This window comes from Pungitius pungitius, chromosome 3 (genome assembly GCF_949316345.1).
Source record: "Pungitius pungitius chromosome 3, fPunPun2.1, whole genome shotgun sequence".
NCBI lineage: Eukaryota > Metazoa > Chordata > Actinopteri > Perciformes > Gasterosteidae > Pungitius > Pungitius pungitius.
Window position 1 is genome coordinate 27,397,037 of NC_084902.1, and position 18,295 is coordinate 27,415,331.

Consider the following 18,295-nt stretch of genomic DNA (forward strand, 5'->3'; position numbering starts at 1 on the left):
GGAAGCGTTTTGAGCCGAGTCGTCGGGTTTTAATCTGAATTTCAAGGACATCCGAGGAAATCAGAAAAAAAGGCTCCTGACAGAAATAACACAACTGAGGGCTCCACCCCCCCCCCCCCCCTCGACAGGGGAGCATCGATCGGCGAGGTTCGCGCAAACATGTGCCGCACATTCACGAGACCTTGACCCCGCGTCCGCGACAGGCAATTCCATTACTCGCAGTCAGGGTGAAAGGTCACGCGGCGATCAATGGCACGGAGACACGGAGACAGAAACTCGGTTACAAAATAACTACTCCGTGCACGTTTTTCGCTTCTTCTTCTCTCTTACCATCGCCACGAGAGCCATGGCGCGGCGAGGAACACAAAAACGTCCCTTGATCCTGGACACCATCAGGCTGCTGGGAGCTTACAACGTGTCCCATTGAATCACCAGGATCTAAATGGGTTTGGTTATATTAGGAGCTGATATTCTATTCTACCTGAAAGTCAAGCGGACCATGAACGCATTTGTGAGGCTTTCTAGAGACTTCCTTTTCATTGCTTGTTAATATACAGAAAATGTATGTAAACAATGATTCAATGCTAAAATCATTTGGAGGCTAGAACCCGTTATATTTTAGGAATGGAATGAGTTCAAACACTTGGGACGCGGCGTGAATGCGAAGTGCGTGAATGGAAATGTCCCACGCCGTATTCCGCCCTCGTCTGATGAGACGTCGCGTCGGGCCGCCCGCTTCGCTCTGGGAAATAATCAGCGGCGCTGATATTTTCGCTCTTGGAACACAACAATTATCAGAAATAACAAATGCGTGGGCCTTCGAAGACACGCTCTGGTGCTTTGTGGTTGTGATAAAAAACAAATACACTCTCTCTGGGGGTTTCTGTGTGTCTTGATGGAGTACGAACAACAAGCTTACACCTTCTTTTTTTTTCTTCTTTTTTTTCTTTCGGTTTTGGCGGAATACGCCTCCATTTTTTAATGAAGTTCCCGGCGTTCCAAGCGAGGACTCAATGAGGCGCGCCCGGGTGCTTTTTTGTTTTGTTTTGTTTTGTTGCCGTCCCGTCCCCCCTCCCTCCCTCCGGTCTGTGCGCTTGAACCTCTTGCACGGGTCCCTCATCTTTCAGAGGATTAGAATAAGGGCCATTAGCCTCTGTCGAGGCCATGCTTAGGGCCACAATGGATGCGCTGCGCACACAAGAAGCACACAAGCTCATTCTGATATTCGTCTACATTTACTTTTGTCCTGCACGATGCACCACGAATCACTATTTCATTCCTTTTCTGGGAAAAATGAGATTCCTCACAATGAATGAAATTGCACTTAATCTACTACATTTGCATTTTTTTATATTTTTGGGATAACATGGCCATATTTTTTGTCTTACGTCCACACTGGGTTTTTTTCTGAATTCCTCCAACTATGTTTAAGACTTTTTATCCACGTTACTGGGTGCAGTGTCAGGGAGGAAATATCTATCAAATACTCGGTTTTATCATAGTTTGGTAACTACTAACTACAACCTGCAGCCTTGATATGAATGTTAAAGAATTTGCTGAAAGGATGCTAGCAACGGTGCTTCATTCAGAGGGATTCCTGCCGTGCCATCTCATTTCATACTGTTCCCCTTAAAGGCCCCGGCGTGGACTTCTCAAAGGGGGCCTTGGGTACCGGCCCACTGTCCGCCTCAAACTAAGCCTCCAAAAAAAAACAAGACGCGCAGGTTGAAAAGCAACCAGCGGGGCGGAGAGAGGGACTCGTGCACGTCTTAGCTTCCCCGCCACAGACAGGGGGGGGGGGGGGGCGGGGGGGCGCTTCAAAGTGAACCGTGTCGCAGTGAGAAAGCGGGTTATCAGACGTTCACAGAGACCATCTTTCCTCCGTCTGACTTTCTCTCGCTCCCCCCCCCCCCCCCCCGCACCCCCTCCCATCTCTCATTCTCCTCCCGTGGGTCACATCCTCTTATCTAGATTCCCACTGTCTTCTACGTTACTGACAGAGCATAAATCACAGTCTAACACCCGCCCCCGAGCTGTGCTCGCTGTGTGTGTGTGTGTGTGTGTGTGTGAAGCTTCCCGGGGTTCCCCTACCACCCACTAACCCCACCCCATAATCCCTCAAAAATGTCCGGGTCGCTATGGGCGTATTGTGGAAGCAGCCCGAGGATTAGCATACATTTCAATTGCTCTCTCGTCAGAAATCCAAACGGAGACGACCCCCAAAAACAACCTCTAAATGAAGAGCTTGACGTGAGGGTTTGGGGTTTTTTTTTTTGGATCACTTGCTTGCTGCTGGTTCCAAACCCGGTTTGTCGGATAGAGGAGCCACAGAGGCGCTGTGAGCGCGTTAATTACAGCTCCTCCTCGCCGTGAAAACGCCAGCTCAGGTGAAACGGTCTTGAAGGCGGAATCCCAAACCACAGCACAGCAGGGATCTTGAAGCGTTGACGAAATATATAATGAATGATGGTATTTTACGTTTTCATGCCTTCGCAGCTTGGCAGATGATATACAGTATATATATATATATATATTTGAGGCACTTGGTAAAGCACAAATTGAAAGAACGCAGGGTTATTATTTCATTTGGTTCAAAAATCATTATAGAAAAGGCTAATGCTTGTGAAATAAGATCCGTTACAATAGAGGTTCAACCAGGTGTCAGAAATGCTACCTTTTAACGTCACTCCTATCACAACACTAATGCCGTTTGACCTTCACGTTCTATTAATAGCGACGGTTTGTCACCTTTAGCCGACCGGAGCTAATTGTTTCACGCGAGGGAGGCACTCTGTACGGTGGAGAATGATGAAGATGAGGGAAAGCGTTTAGACACTCATTCCACTCAATTGCGACAACGTCAAACAGTCAACGCAGGCCGTCCAGCGGGTGCCTGTCGCCACACGGCAGGTGTTGATGAATAAATGGCAGGTGTTTGTTGCGATCTGCCGTGCCCGGGAGGAGGTTTCTGGAGCACGATGAAGATGCGGGTGTATCGGAATGGGGAATAGATGAACAGATGCGCCAACACGTTCACTTTTGTTGAGCCAGTTTAGTTGGACTGATAACTACAACTAAAAAAAGAAGTGGCTGATAAAACTCGTGAAATAAAACAAACGTCACCCTAATTGAGCGGACATCCTTCATTAAGAATTCAGATAAAACAATGGCAGGCTGGGTTTCACGCCTTTAATTCATTTGCATGCCGCTGCGTGAAGAGAAAGTTGCTTAATGCGTCGGTGACCTTGAGGACAAATGATGAGAATAAAATCACATTACTGTTAACAGCCCTGTGCTGAGAGTGTTTCACAACAGCACGGATAATCATGAGGTGGCGACACATTGGCCTTGGAGATGAAAACGAAAGTCACAGCTGCAGTGTGTGGGGTTGGATTGGCTGGGTTTATAACAGGGAGCATAGTTTCCATCATTAACACAGCCGCGGTGAATCCTATACAAAGAAAGGCCACAAGGCCACCGTGTGTTGCATAATAAAGTTCTGCCCGGGTCCAGATGTTTAGGTCCAGACCTAAACTCGGCCCATGCGTCTCTGACGCAGACTTAAGACCGGTACCCAACCTGAGACCCTGAAACATCTCAACAACCGCATGGATCCATCGCCATTGATATTTTTACGGTGCTGAATCATTTGTGCAACGTTTTGGGTGTAGCGGCATCATCGGGTCAAAAGGTTCTTTTGTTGGAATTCCAGAAAGCTGAATTGCACTTCCATCAGCATCAGCCGTGTTACATTAGCATCAAAGCGGTTCTTCTCAATAGTCGTGGCTAAACTGTACTGAAGCCATGGTTCCACTAAACCCTCACCTAGGCCTTTGGTGCCATCGTTGGACCTCTTTTAAACGCACATTTGTTATATTAGACAGTTCCCTACTCAGCCAGGTGGGTACCTCCACCGCCTAAGAAATAATTTAGATGGATGTGTACGGGTGGTATGAAGGCAGAGCGATCACCCCTCCGACACAACAGCCCGCCATTCTCCCCCCCCCCCGCATACTGCTTCGCTCACCCCCTCGAGTTCCATCCATCTAATAACGGGAGGAGGATGAGAGAAAATTCCTCAGTGTCAATGGCCCAGCCACCGAGATCCCATTATTACAGCCATAAATCCTTTCCTTACCCACAACACCCCCCCCCCCACCCCCCCATCTTTTATCTTGTCCTCCTTCCATCTCATACACTGCCAGGATCCACATGTTTGGATGACAAAAACCTGCCACAAACACCGGGGCCGAGAGTGTTCCATTTAACGTCATCTCGCCACGTGACCGCCCATCAGGACGCCAGCTCCCGTGAGGCATCTCTTAGTGGTGTCATTAACGAGTGTGAAAGGATATGTGCGTGTGTGTGTGGGGGGGGGGCGCTACCTGGAAGTGTGTGTTTTTGCCAGCTTCACAGTTCACAAAAAACACACCCACATGCGCACTGTTAAAGGCGCCTTTTTCGTGTCTCTGCAATGGTGAAAATCCATCACGCTGTGTTCATCTGACGGGGGGGGGGGGTGTGGGGGGGTGGCGCACCGTCTCGGCAGTGTCGGATTTAAAGGGCCCGCGCAGCGCTGTTAATGTGTGACCCCCGTGCCCAACTAACAAATAAAGAATACCTGCCTGTGTGTCGGGATGAAAAGGGGGGCAGAAGGAGAGAGAAAAGCCCCCCGCCAGGGGCATTAAGTTCAATGGAGAGATTAATTAGGAGAGAAGGGGCGGTGGGGGGGGGGGGGGGCTGTGAAGGCATTTGACAGACAGCGGAGAGTTGTGTTGTGTCTCTGTCATACAGAAGTGATCACGTTGTACACAGAACAGAATTGTAAGTAAGTCCCGCCTGCCTCCTTCTATTGGAGACCAGTGAGCCGACCTGAGGCATCAGCACACACATCAGCCTCCTTCGGAGACACCGGGGGCCCTGCTTCTCCACGGGGGAGCGGCGGAGGACCACACCCCCCCCCACCATCCCCCCTCTCCCCCCCCTCCCGTTGGAGTGGAACTGGAAATGATGGTAATCCCCCGAAACGAGCGCCGGCCTCGGAGCTCGCGGTTCCACAGTGAACGAAAGCGAACTCTCTGCGACCTCACGTTCTCCTTCTGCAGCTCTTCCTCTCAGCACTGCGTCTTCCACAAGTCCCCCCCCCCCACCCCACCCCACCCCCCCCCCGTTTTCCTTCAGTCTCTAATTAATCCATATCCCTCAGTGGGGAGCGGTTTGCTTGTTTACTCTTATTGAAATTAGCAAGGCCTGCCTCCCCAGAGACGCCGCTTCAGAAGCTCAATTAGCTGGCACCGGACTAATTAGGACGGGGGGCTAATGACACCTCCACGGCTGCATGGAGGAGCAGGGGGGGGGGGGGGGGGGGGTCAAGAGCAGAGACGGAGGCGTCGGGGGGGGGGGGGTGGAGACTAGAACGTGGCAAAAGGGCAACGGGGGCCACCACGAAGCAGCCCCCCCCCCCCCTCCTCGCTCCTCTTCCTGCAGGCTCTCTCAGCACCTTGGCAGGCAGCTGGCCTCGCGCCGCCATTACGCCGATTATCACCCCAGTCAATCACATTCCACATCCCCGGTCGCCCCCCCCGGGGGGAGGGGGGGGGGGGGGGGAGGCATGGTCGGCCAATTAGCGCGGGAGGGATGGGGAGAGGCGGCCTGGCAGAGGTGTTGTTAAAAACGAGAGGAAGGAGGCGGATGTTCACGGGAGATGTGTTCCCTCTCTGATTCACACCGCACACCAGGGCCCGAAAATTAAGCCAGAGGTCGGCGGGGGGGGGGGGGGGGGGGGGGGGGGGGGGACAGAAAACCAGCAAAGGCGGTTGTCTCGATCGGGGATAACCTGGTTAGAAAAAGAGGAGACACTAAACACATCCTTCCCGACTGCTTCTCTTTTACGACACGGGGAATAGCGATTTCAGACTACAAAGGCGCGAGTCTCCAAGGGAGCAGAACGCGCCCGGTGTGAGAAAAAAAAAAAAGGAAAAAAAGGGGATGAAACAATGATTCAAGGTCAAGGGGAGGCTTATAAATCTCCCCCTCAGTTCATGGGAGGAAGGAGACGAGATGAGAGCGGCTCCGAAAGACTTTCTCAAGACTTTTCCGTGACTCGACGCGAGCCCTGATGCTTTTTCTCTCACAACGCAAAGACAATAAGATGAATCCCCAAGTGTTTACTAAAGAAGGAACGATGGGACGGAGGCGTGGTCAGATGACCACAGCACCTGATGTGCTTCGGGTTGAACAAACATGGCCCAGTTTCAAAAGGCACTTTTTACTCCTCCTAAATCATTTCTGGCACAAAGCGTTTTGATCCTGGCGTTGTTGAAACGCCGCATTCCCCCCGGTGCTTTCAAAGCAGTTCGACACTTGTTCCAAACCAAAAAAGTTCTGAAGATTGGGGGGGGGGGGGGGGGAAAGAAAAAGACTGTTGATGCACGGCTCTCTCAAGGTGCTCGATTTAAATAATGCAACGAACAGAAAAGGATATTCAGCCATATTTAGTGAACAAGTAATGCACTCACAGCACTAGAAGGGGGAATAAAAGGCTTCACGGGACGGCACACAAAGAATTGTGGCTCCGCAAGCCCTCATCATCCAAACCTTTTAGAAAGAGGTCCTTGAAAATGCTAAAACAGACGGATATTACACTTTTTAGCCTGTTAAGATTCAAACTGAGTGCTTCTCCAAACCATTTAGCGCCCAGATGGAAGCGCGGTGCCTCTCGGGGGGGGGGGGGGGGGGGGGGGGAAACTGCCCCCGGATGTTGGTCTCTATCCTCCCTCCCTCCCTCCAAGGCCACGCGCTCGGCCTCGAGCGATGACGGGGTCGCCTGCGAAATGCCAATGAGGGGTGGCGAGAAATACGCCGTGCGGACACGAGAGGTCGGGGGGGGAGACGGCGCCCCCCCCGGCAAACCCGAAGGTCGACGCCGCACGCCATAGATGGAGAACGGGCGCACACCTCAACGTGTCGAAGCGCCAATGTGTGCTACTGAAGGGGGGGAGCTATTTGCGAAACATTAGTGTGTGTGTGATTGTTTCTCTCCAAGTGTGACTCCCCCCCCCCCCCTCGGCAGCCAGGTCTGTTCCTGCGTGAGGCTGATGAATGAGGTCTGGTGGCAGCCTGCACTCTCCCATTTAACACAGCATGGAGCTATCAACTGCCAGTGGAGACACACACACACACACACACACACACACACACACAGCAACCTCTGGTTCTTAAAAGTGAGACCCACGCAGATGTGTCCTTTTAATGCAAAGCACACACACACACCGCGGCGAGCAGCTAGCCAGAGACACACACTCACACGTCAGAGAGAAAGAGGTGACAGAGAAAGCAACAAAGGTGCATTTGAAAGAGAAACTGCAAGAGAGGAACATTCAGCCGGAGGGTTTGAAAAAAAAAAAAAAAAAAAAAAAAGTCACAATAGCCAGAAATGAAGCCGTATTACAAGGGAGCGAACAATAGCAGGAAATCACATTTTACACGGCAAGAAACTACAGAGAAAAGAAACGTGTGTGCTGCTGTATTCAATTAAAACTCAAACATATGCCATTTAAATGGTGAATTAGCGATGCTGTGAATTGGCCGCGTCGGTCCAAGCTGTGGCAGAGAGCATGTTCAGGAGCTCCGGGGAAGTCCACACGCAAACACAACCACACACACACACACACACAAACACACACACACAAACACAACCACATGCCCCGCCAAGCGAAGCCAGAACAGCACACACTTAATTATACTCTTAATTAAGGCTGGAACTCAAAAGGCCAACAACAGGCACTGCACGCATGGCAAGTCAAGAGTTTGTCTGTGTGTGTGTGTGTGTGTGTGTGTGTAAATAAATGCCATGCTACTGACTGGCTAGAATGAGTGTTAATGAATTCACGTGTTCCATTTGTAGGTCTCTGTTTGCAAGTCTATGAGCAAATTAATGTAATGTCTCATCTGCCGGGAAATGAATGTAATTCATCTCCTGCTCTGCGTGCATGTGTGTGTCTGTGTGTGTGTGTGTCTGTGTGTGTATTTGGCTTGGAGTACATTTAAGGGACGGGTTCAACACAACACACGGAGCCATGTGTCCACCCGTCTTGCGCGCGTTGTGATGCAAATGAGGCGTCCACGCTGCCCCGCCACTGTTTAATTGAACCTTTTGATCTGTGGCTAATTCCGCTAATTAGCAGCACTACATTTGCCGGCAGAATGTTTTCCGCTCTGTGTCCGTGTTTGTGTGTCTAAGCTCTTCTTTCACTAACTACCTACCCAAACCGATCGCCGGCTGGCATTTAAAAGAGAGAGAGAGAGAAAAAAAAAAAAAAAGCAAAGGAAGCAGGGAATCTTTATCTGAGTCGCAGGAGAGAAGCAGGTGCGGCGTTAAAGTAATAATGTTTGATTAGGAAATAAATGCACAGATGCTCATTACGCGGCGTGTTTAATGTGCCTGTATAGTTTTACCTCTACGAGGGACTCCGGGTTCCGGTTTATTTGCTCGCCGGTAATGTGACGATTGGCTTTCGTTTGTGCGTCCACGTAGTGAATGATGGTTCCGTGATGAATGCATGTACACAAACAAACACAAAATAACCTGCATGGAAGTCACGGTACAGCAAGAAAAAGAAAAAAAGTACTCCTGTGAATATTCTACAACACAAAATGACCAAGTTCCTCACTGCGAAGAAAACTGTGTGCAGGAAGTGTCTTTACTCCTCTCTCCGCCCCAGTTAAAGCTCATAAAACTCCACTTTGGTGTAGACGTAGACGTGCTATTTCATCGGGAATAATCGGACTCACTGTCAGCAAACCCGAAATGTCTTTACATCTCGTGTGAAAGAAAACGAGTTTAAAAAATCTCCCACACACACACACACACACACACACACACACACACTTCTGCTTCCTGCTCCATTGTTAAATATTCTCTGGGAGTCTTGATATCTGCAGATATGTGGAGACGCTTCGCCAGCTCCCCCTCCGCTGGATACCCGATTACTGCGGCCCCCCCCACTGATAAAGCCGTGTGCCTGCATCGCCGTCTCTCCTTAGGAACCTTGGTCACAGCCCCCCCCCCCCCCACCCTCTCTCCCGCCTCCTGAGCGAGTACAGGCCAAAAAGACGGCAGCGGCCCTCGACACAACAATCAATTTTCTTCTGTTCCCCCCCGATGGCGCTGCAGAAATCACCTGAAGGACTCATGGCGGCTTCAGGGACGACAATCAGCACCCGATCGGCCATCTCAAATGCGATTGGTGGGACTCGTGGGCAGCTCATTTGCATAATTCCGCCTTTTATTATCGATAACTATTAAATATGGTGGAACCGAAGGACCTCAGTGAGATTGGTCGTACTCGTTTGGCCTTTTATTAGACAGTCAGCAGCACATATGATGCGATGATGTTCTCCCCTGGCCACATTAAAGTTGCTGTAAATGGTAATGTTTCAAGTCATCCCCCCTCTAGACGGCACCATAAAAAGGGCTAAATACACAAGCGTTTATGGCTCATGATGACGATTTGGCCACGATTCAATTTCAGTTCGACTCCATTCAAAAAGTTAATAGAAACAGACGTTTTGTCTTCAGTGACTCAGACATTTAATTTGAGCACCGTGGACACACACACACACACACACATAAACACACCTGAGGTGAGTTCACCTAATGAGCACCAGTCAGCCTTGAGACGCGCTGCGCTTTAATTAAGTAAATGAGAGAATATGGGGGGGGGGCAGATGGTGGGAGAAGAAGAAAAGCCAAATGGCCCCACTCCGTCCTCTGTGAGTCTTCTCGGCCTCGGGGCGTGCGACTCTTTCCCTCCCTCTCTCACCTCAGACCTCCTTATTTTTTTTCCACGTGCTCGCTCACTTGCTGTTGAGATCTCCTCGTTCTGTTCCTCCGTCTTCATCACCCCCCCTCCCCCCTCCCCCCCAACCCCCGGAAGGCAGATACGACATCGCAGGGGAAGGAAATGAAAACTCCCGTACATGCAGGGAGTGTGCGAGTGTCCGTGTATCTAATATCGCTGCACGCCCCCCCCCCGATTCAGCGCCAGCCTTGTCCCTTTTTTAACAGACTTCCGAGGAAGACAACAAATATAACACAGATCTCGGAGCAGTTTGTGCCCTCTGTGACCAAGCACTCACACACAAAGCAAGCCACCGAAACAACACAACAAAGAGTGACCCCCCCTCCCCCCCCCTCCAAGGTTGGAGCCTTCTGAGAATTTCATTTTGGAGCGGCGCACGAAGCTCCTCCGTGTCCCCACTCCGTTTGTCTCTCTGGATGCTCTCACGGTGCTTATCTGCAGCAAAGCACATGCCCAGTTGAAAATGGACCTGCCACGACAGTTCGTCGAGTTGGGTTTTCTTGTTGGATGAAGTCATCTTAAACCGACACATTTCAAAGTAGTTCATCCGGCAAAATCGTCATCCGCTCCCCGATTGCAGGTTGGGTGAAAGTCTTCTCCGTTGTTTGAGGGAGGACGTCACGGAGGACAGAGGGATCAACTCATCTGAAACCAAGGCTTTATTTCCGCTTTCTGTCCAACCTGAAACAAGGTGATACGGATGCTGCCGTGTTCTAGGGGACATAAACGGATGAGCGTTTGGTTTTGGCAGCAAATGGTTCGAAAGATCTGTGCAGAATCCAGTTGGCTCCAGAGCAAAGTGTGTTTTACCGTTGCAAATGAGTGTATGATTTCATTTAGAAGACGTGTGGTTGTGGAGTAAAATAAATATGCAGTATTTGTTCTCTCCTCTGTAGGTACAACCAACACATCTGACCCCATTAGCATTATCCATGGAAACAAGACAAAACAAGGCCGTGTGTGCAAGTGTGCGTGTGTGTATGATGATGATGCAAATATAGATCTTGACACACTTTGAAAATAGATACTCACCCCCCCTCACACACACACACACACACAAACACACACACACATTGGTGATTAATTGGAGCGCTCATCGGCGGTGATGGCTGTGCTCCTCAGAGACAACTCACTGTCTCCCTCGCTCCCCTGTAACCTCTGCTGGACACACACGAGCGCCCACACACACACACACACACACACACACACACACACACACAAGTCACCTCTTCCTTTCTCAGCTGAAATTAGACCACCTCTCTCGGTTTCTCTGTCTCCCATCTTCCAAAATTGCTCACCGGAGACTCCCTTTCACCTTGCAGAGAGGGATTTTTCCCCCCCCCCGAGCAACCGGTTATGGTGCGGCGCTGTGGGAGAGCTTTCAGGTGTGGGGGTTGGGGTGGGGGGGTTGTGGGGGTGTCTGTGTCAGCAAACGAGAGCGTTTAGGCCTCTCGACCAGGCAACTCTGAGCAGGCGCACACATCAGCAACGAAATGAAGTGAAGAATATGGTGGTTGTCCCACCATCTTCTCTCCCACTCATTAGAGTTGGTCTCGCTTTGTCTTTGCTCGCTCCCTGACACACACACACACACACACACACACACACACATACACACCTACACCTTTACTGCCCCTCTCTCTCACTATTCCCTCCCTCCCTAGTCAGCTGTCACGGCTGCCACTTTCTCGTGCCCGCTCATTTATTACAGGTCACCATCGCAGGAAGAGGCCCGTTTAAAAAGGACAACGCGCCCCATCTGAACACACACACACACACACATTGATGTGCGACTACTGTACACGAGCTATCCAGCTTGCTTTCTGTGTTTACAGACGTCATTTGGGGCAAAACGCTACCACATACACCATGAGAAAACCTCAAAATGGGCATTGCCTCCAAACACGCTGCACTGGATGTGCACATGGCGGCCGCAGACTGCTTCCATCGCTTTGCCGCGACAGAGAACGCAGCGCGTTCCCCCGGCCGGCACACAGTTGGAATCTTGTTGAATTAGCTGAACACGAGTCGGGAGTCGAGGAGAGTGATGCTCGTCGGCCCGGGTCGGCGTCGTTTAAGCGCTGCGGCGACATCGCATTTTAATCCTCGTGAGGTTTCCCTTTCCCCGCAACCACGGCAACTGGGAAAAAACACTAAGCCCTTTTTTCAATTTCTTTTTACTGTGGGCAGATACTCAGACAACAATTAAAATTGAGCGATACAAAAAGATTCTTGCAGAATTAACCTGATGAGCACAAAGGTGCACATGCCCAGGCATACTGAGTTTCAATTTTTTACACACACACACACACACACACACAGTGAGACACGCTCACACGGTGCCAGACAGATTAAGGCCCTGATTAAGGCGGGTGTCGCATAAATGTCTTGGTACAGTAAATATCCTTAATTTGTAGTGTAATTAAACAGATTAGCTGCTGTGAATATCTTAACAGGGATTAGCTGACACACAATACACCAGGCGAGCTCGACTATACAGACACGGAGGCGCACACACGCACACAAACAAGGGGGCGGGGGGGGAGTAAACTAATGGAAAAGATCCAAAATAGCTAGATTTATAACAAACGCAAGTGGCAACTGCAAGACAGACCGGTTGGTGTGTGTGTGTGTGTGTGTAACAGAGAGAGAGAGAGAGAGAGAGAGAGAGAGAGAGAGCATGCAATGACGGAAATGACACATATCTACAGGTCGGGGTTGAATTGCCGGATCAACACGCGCACAGATGGGGGATTAGAGAACATTCCTCCTTTCAGACTTTCATTAAAAATGCCAGACTTTGTCAAGGTTACAGAAAGAAAAGGAGAAAAAAAAAGCATTGTTATTCTAATGCTCCTCCATTGTGCTGCGCCGAGAGCCAGAACAGAAAGCAAAGGGGAGCAAGTGAAAGACGGGAAAGGAAACTCGAAAAGGATAAAGAGCCGACCGGTTGTTGGAGACAGAGAGGAGAGTCGACGGCACTTGATCCCGCGTCGCCGAGGAAGTGCCGCCCATCAAAGGAAGCGGAGCGCTGCCCCACTTCCTGCGTGGGCCTCGTGCCCGTAGACGCAGCGGAGGCAGGATCCCCGAAAGCCAACGCTCGTGAATGCTTTAGCTAGGTTTTAAACTGCAGCTTCGGCGACGTCAACGTCGACTGTGAATCCGACCTGAACGCACCCGTACTGCCCCTCGGTGGCTTCAAGGCCTCCTCCGGAGCTTCTTCTCCAAGTGTAGACGTGTAAGAAGGGCATGCACAACCCCAACGGCCTGTTCATCACATGATCTCTGATCCAGGCAGCCGTGGAAAAAAAAAAAAAAAAAACTGGGTCGTCTTATTTCATAATTTTAAGGGTGGACACTGAAGGAATTCATATTTCATGATTTCCCCCCCTCAAAGCCCACAAGCTTAGCTGTACACACACACAGAAACGCACACATGCGCCGAGGCACGCACATAACAGGAAGGAGGAAGGAGGAGGGTGAGAAGGAGCCGCCGACAGCGTGATGTCCGGCAAACAAATGGAGTGTCGCAATTAAAGGGGGGGGGGGGGAGAGAAATGAGCTGTTTTGCATTCCCCCCCCGCGCGCCCGCTGGCAGCCTCACGCGCGCCTAATGAAAGACGGGAGGAGCGGGCGTAATAGAAAATAAAAAGCCGTTAAAGGCGGTGGGAAGAAAAAGCAGAGGTGCGGGGAGAGATGAAACGGAGCGGGGAAGTGAAACGGGCACAATGGAGATGTTAATGGGGGAGAGCGGGATGGAGGGAGGGAGGGAGGGAGGGAGGGGGAGGCAGAGGGAAAAGAGACGACAAATGTGCGAGGGAGAGAGTGAAAGAGAGCAAATGAAAGAGGAGTCAAATAAAAGAAGAGAAGTGGTGCGAGCTGACCGGCACTATTATAGGCAAGATGCTGTGTGTGTGTGTGTGTGTGTGTGTGTGTCGGGGAGGGGAGGGGGGCTGAGGGGGGAGTCAGAGGGGGGGGGGGGGGGGGGTCGCTCCTCAGTCGCAGGATGGAGGCATTTGTCTCTGAGTGGAATCACAAGTGGCGGGCCGAACAAACCCTCCAGCAGTCTACAAGAAACAAAAGGAGGAAAGAAAAAAAAGAAAAGAATTCCTCTGTCTTTCTGTCCTTTCTTCTCCGGGGCCATGCCTCGCTCACGTGGTGTGTGTGTGTGTGTGTGTGTGTGTGTCTCTGGGTGTGAGAAAAGGAAAGAGACCATTAAAAGCACTTGTGCGATCAGCAAACAACGAGGAAACCACCTCAAACTTAAGAGACGTAAAGGATCTACTTGCACGAGCGCCCGTGTGTGTGTGTGTGTGTGTGTGTGCGTATATAGACGAATAATAATAATAAAAATAAAGACGAATTCAGACGCAGAACCAGCCTGCGATTAGGAATGGAAAGCCTGTAGATTTGAGGGGCCTTCACAGTAAACGGGGGGGGCTTCTTTCTGGGCTCCCAGCGTCTTCCGAGCGGCCAATCGCAGCTCGCGCTAGGGGCTGGCACCGTACGCCTCGAGCCCGCGAGCGCGGCCAAAACCCCGGTCATCAATGCACGCTGCCAAGCACGCGGCGCCGGAGACGGAGATGGACGGAGAAGCGCCGTAGGCCAACAAAGCCGCTATTTTGCGCCCCCGGGGGGCCCCTTGGAGCCCGTTTCCTCCCCCATGCTGTGCAGTTGTGATTCCGCGTGTAAATATTTGGGCGGTTTTGCACGCAGGAAGAACAGAAGCCCCTCTGTACGGCGGGCGAAATGTCAACTAAGGGGCTCGTGACGCCGGTTTTGGATGGCTTCGGAATGCCTGGGAAGAGGGAAAGACAAAGACCAAAAGACGCCGCTTTTTTCCAGTGTGCGTGGGAACAGCATCTGTGGAGGAAACGCCGCATCTGCAACGCCGATTCCAGCCGTCTCTACGTGGCCCTCTCAGACCGTCCGGGTCACCCTCACCAAACTGCAGCTATTACTCTTTTGTGCAGGCGGCCATGTTTAACCCCCCCCCCCCCACCTCCCACCGTAAGTCGCTGACGGACGCACAGGAAGCGCCCGGACCGCCGTCGGCTGGTCAGAAACGACACGACGGGCGAAAGCACTGTTGAGTCATTTAGAGCCGGATTGAATTCCTTCACCTCCCTCATCTCTCACGCTGCCAGGCAAAGGGCTCGCGCTCTAGACTGACGCTATCAAAAAAAGAGAAAACAAAAAAAATGCCTAATTGGCCCACAAAGCCCCCTCCCGGCGATTTCACAGGAGAGGCCGTCTTTAAAATGTCACCCAAACACACACACACACACACTTAGAAGTGAATGCAGCATTTATCGTACAGCGTTTGTTTCACAGGTGATCTTTTTGCTGCTTGAGCCTAAAAGGAACAGAAAAAAAGAAAAAATCTGCTCAGAGAAAAGACAGATTCGAAGCCACTCAACGGGACGGGCGGACACTAAAGAGCTTTCAACGGCATCGCGTGCTCTTCCTCGTGGGGGCGGAGGAAGACCTACCGGGTGGAGGGACCCAAGAGCGACGAAGGCGACTTGATGGAACAATTACTCGATCGGCAGATGGTCGACGCCGACAATTTAGAGCGTGGGTTGTTTTGGATGAGAAAAGTACTACCTTGGACCCTTTGGCCATTTGGCTCTGATAAAAAACGGTTAATTTGGAGAATTGTTGATCAATAATATCAGTAAAAGTCAGTCAGCTGTATCCATTAACCCGATCCCAAAAACAACTAAACTATTGTCACTCCCTTTAGACTTAATTATAACTGACTTAATCTGTTCAGTTTTTGTGCTTCAAGAAAGAAAACCTGCATGCCAAGTCCAAGATGGAGGAGGAAGTTGATCAGCTTCCCAATGAGCTTTCCTACAAACCTTTGAACACATCGGGATCGAGCCCATCCTCTGAAACACTCCTTCTCGATGATGATTTGAAGTCCTCAGATTCTCTCACTCAGCCAGCAGTCAGTCAGACAGGCCTTCAATCAGGCTCCTTGTGGTGCCAACATCTCCATTTTTGGCACGTGGCCCCACTGTACACAACACACACACACACTATACTGCATATAGCTCCGCAGACCAACTGACTGGCTGGAATGCAGCAGACATTTGTCACGCGACGGGATCGCACGTACAGATTCGATCACCATGTTTAAACGCAACCGAAGCGACAATCTCAACCTGCTCCAGCCTGATAGGACATGATAGACGGGCCTGGGAGGGGGACTTCTTTAATGCCAGGACGAGAGAGAAAAGGGAAGATTGAGCGCTGAAGAGTGGACGGATAGCACACAAACATCCACTCAGCATACACCCACGATGAAGGTCCCAGGAGGCATAGCTCAGATTCTTGGGCTGGATTTGCATCACAGATCTGTTGGATGGGAGTGTATGCATATAGTGAATAAATAAACCACTTCTTCTACCCCCCCCCCCCCCCCCCCCCCCACCCCCATTCTTCCCCGCCTGACACTCCTCCATCCACTTCAATATGAGACCTACGCCAGAACCAGCCAGCAGTGTGTGTTCGTTTGCCTCAGAAGAACCCCCCCCCCCCTCTCCCTTCCCTCCCTCCCACACCCCCCACTCAGCGTCCCAGAATCAAGTCTGTGCCTCTTAAAATCAGTCCTGCTAAGCTTCTTTTATTCCAGTATGGCATTCCTTGTCAAAGCTAGATTATATCAATTAATACAGAAGATTCATGGCATCACCAAGTGCTTAACAGCCCAAAATTAAGGCCCCCCAGGCAAGTTTATTTCTACAGCACATTTCAACAACGAGGGGATGCAGAGTGCTTCACATTAAATCATTAAAAGCAACATAAAAACGCAAAATGACCGTGGCTGACATTGCACCGCAGCACGACCCAAAGAGAACAGGAGGATAATAAAGTCTTATTGAACAGCGACTCTGAATTGTGCAAACAATCCTCAGCATCGAAGCCAATTATTTGCTCGGTTGAACAGTGTTGAACAACATGTCACACAGCAAATGTGACATGTTGTTCAGCAGCAGATCTGCGAGGCTACCGAAAGGAAGCACAAGCCATTACGGGGGGGGCGGGGGGGGGGGGACTGACCCCCGGGGGGTCCAGGGGACGGGTTGTGCTACATCTAAATGATGCGCCTCTCAGAGGCGTTCAATTAAAACGACGGCGCATTCATTCCCACCAAGCGATCGTTATGAAACCGTAAAGGCTCGTCTGAGCTGCGCTTTCATCAGATCAGATTTCTTCAGTAGATTCTTGGATCACTAAAAAAGGCACCGACAGTGTGTGTCCCCCGAACGATAATGTGTTATTTGTTCGTTTGTTTTTTTATCTGATGAGCTTTAAAATCTAAAAAAAAATCCAAGATCTAATAACACCAAACAGAGATTGAACTGCGGAGTTTGGAGAGATTTTTACGCAGAGCCTTACGCGCGACTCCGAATCACACAGCTGAGGCTGCCGCAGGTGAGACTCTCGGTGCGCCGATTCCACGTAGCATCAACGAGCTCGGATATGAAGTTGTGTCAAGTTTTTCCACAGTGTGGCGTGGAGCCAACAACACGGGGCGTTTAATAGCATGCCCATTAATAATCATTACGCACACAAGTAGAGCGGATCAGCCGGCGGCGCGTGAACCCTCACTGGATCCCGTCCCGCTTCGCCAGGCTGACCTGACGGGGGAGAACCCCGGTGCCGAGAGACACGCACATCCAAGCACTCACCTGACTGTGCCGCACTCGATGGGATCACCAGCAGAGCGACGAGGAGGCAAGCGAGGAACTTCATGTTCGAATAAGAAGGGGGCTGCTTGTCTTGATAACTCCCGTGACTCACATGTCCAAATCAAGATATCCGCATTTCTCTATTGCGCACAGAAATAAGCAACCGCAACCAGAAAGGAAGAGAAAAACAAAAACAAAACACGTCAGAGTCTCCGCTGACACGGTGTCCTTGCGCACCCGCGACCGGCGCCGTGGAGAGCTTTTACGCAGCGCGTTATTTGGCTGTTTGTTTATCAGTTCCCGGGCCAGTGTTTAGGTCGTTGTACGCCGAGGATAATCAGAGCCATTCACTACCCACGCTGCAAGAGCGCCGGTGGGGGGGGCAGGGGGGGGGGGGGACTCGGCACGGACTGTATGGGGGTCCGAACACGCCTCCTCTCTGTGATTGACACCCCCCTTCCGCCTATTAAAACGACTATCCGGAAGATTAGGAGCGTCTTGTCTTCTCTTTTTTTTGGGGGGGGGGGGGGGGGGGGGGGGGGGGGGATCCGCCCACCTCACTTATCGACTCTTCTGATTGGCTATTCGGCGTCTTCGCTGCTGTCGCTACACCTGTTCTAGACGCTCTTTTGGTTTCCCGCGGCGTGCTATGAGACCACATTTCTACCTGCGGACGTTACCTGCTCTGGGAGCTTATTGGTTTCCATCTTATCCAAAGTCTGGAAAGAAGAA

The 18,295-nt window shown here is 51.0% G+C and overlaps 1 protein-coding gene across 5 annotated transcripts in view; it reads right to left on the reverse strand.

The window, feature by feature from the left end:
- The window catches only part of LOC119223090 (receptor tyrosine-protein kinase erbB-4-like), a 116,010-nt gene extending 98,096 nt beyond the window's left edge, over positions 1-17,914 (reverse strand). For all 5 annotated transcript variants that reach the window (XM_062561441.1, XM_062561444.1, XM_062561442.1 and 2 more), the window contains exon 1: positions 17,564-17,914. In XM_062561441.1, coding sequence (XP_062417425.1) covers positions 17,564-17,627 — 64 coding nt within the window. In that variant the 5' untranslated portion in view covers positions 17,628-17,914. The remainder of the gene's footprint in view (positions 1-17,563) is intronic.
- Positions 17,915-18,295: the final 381 nt, after the last annotated feature.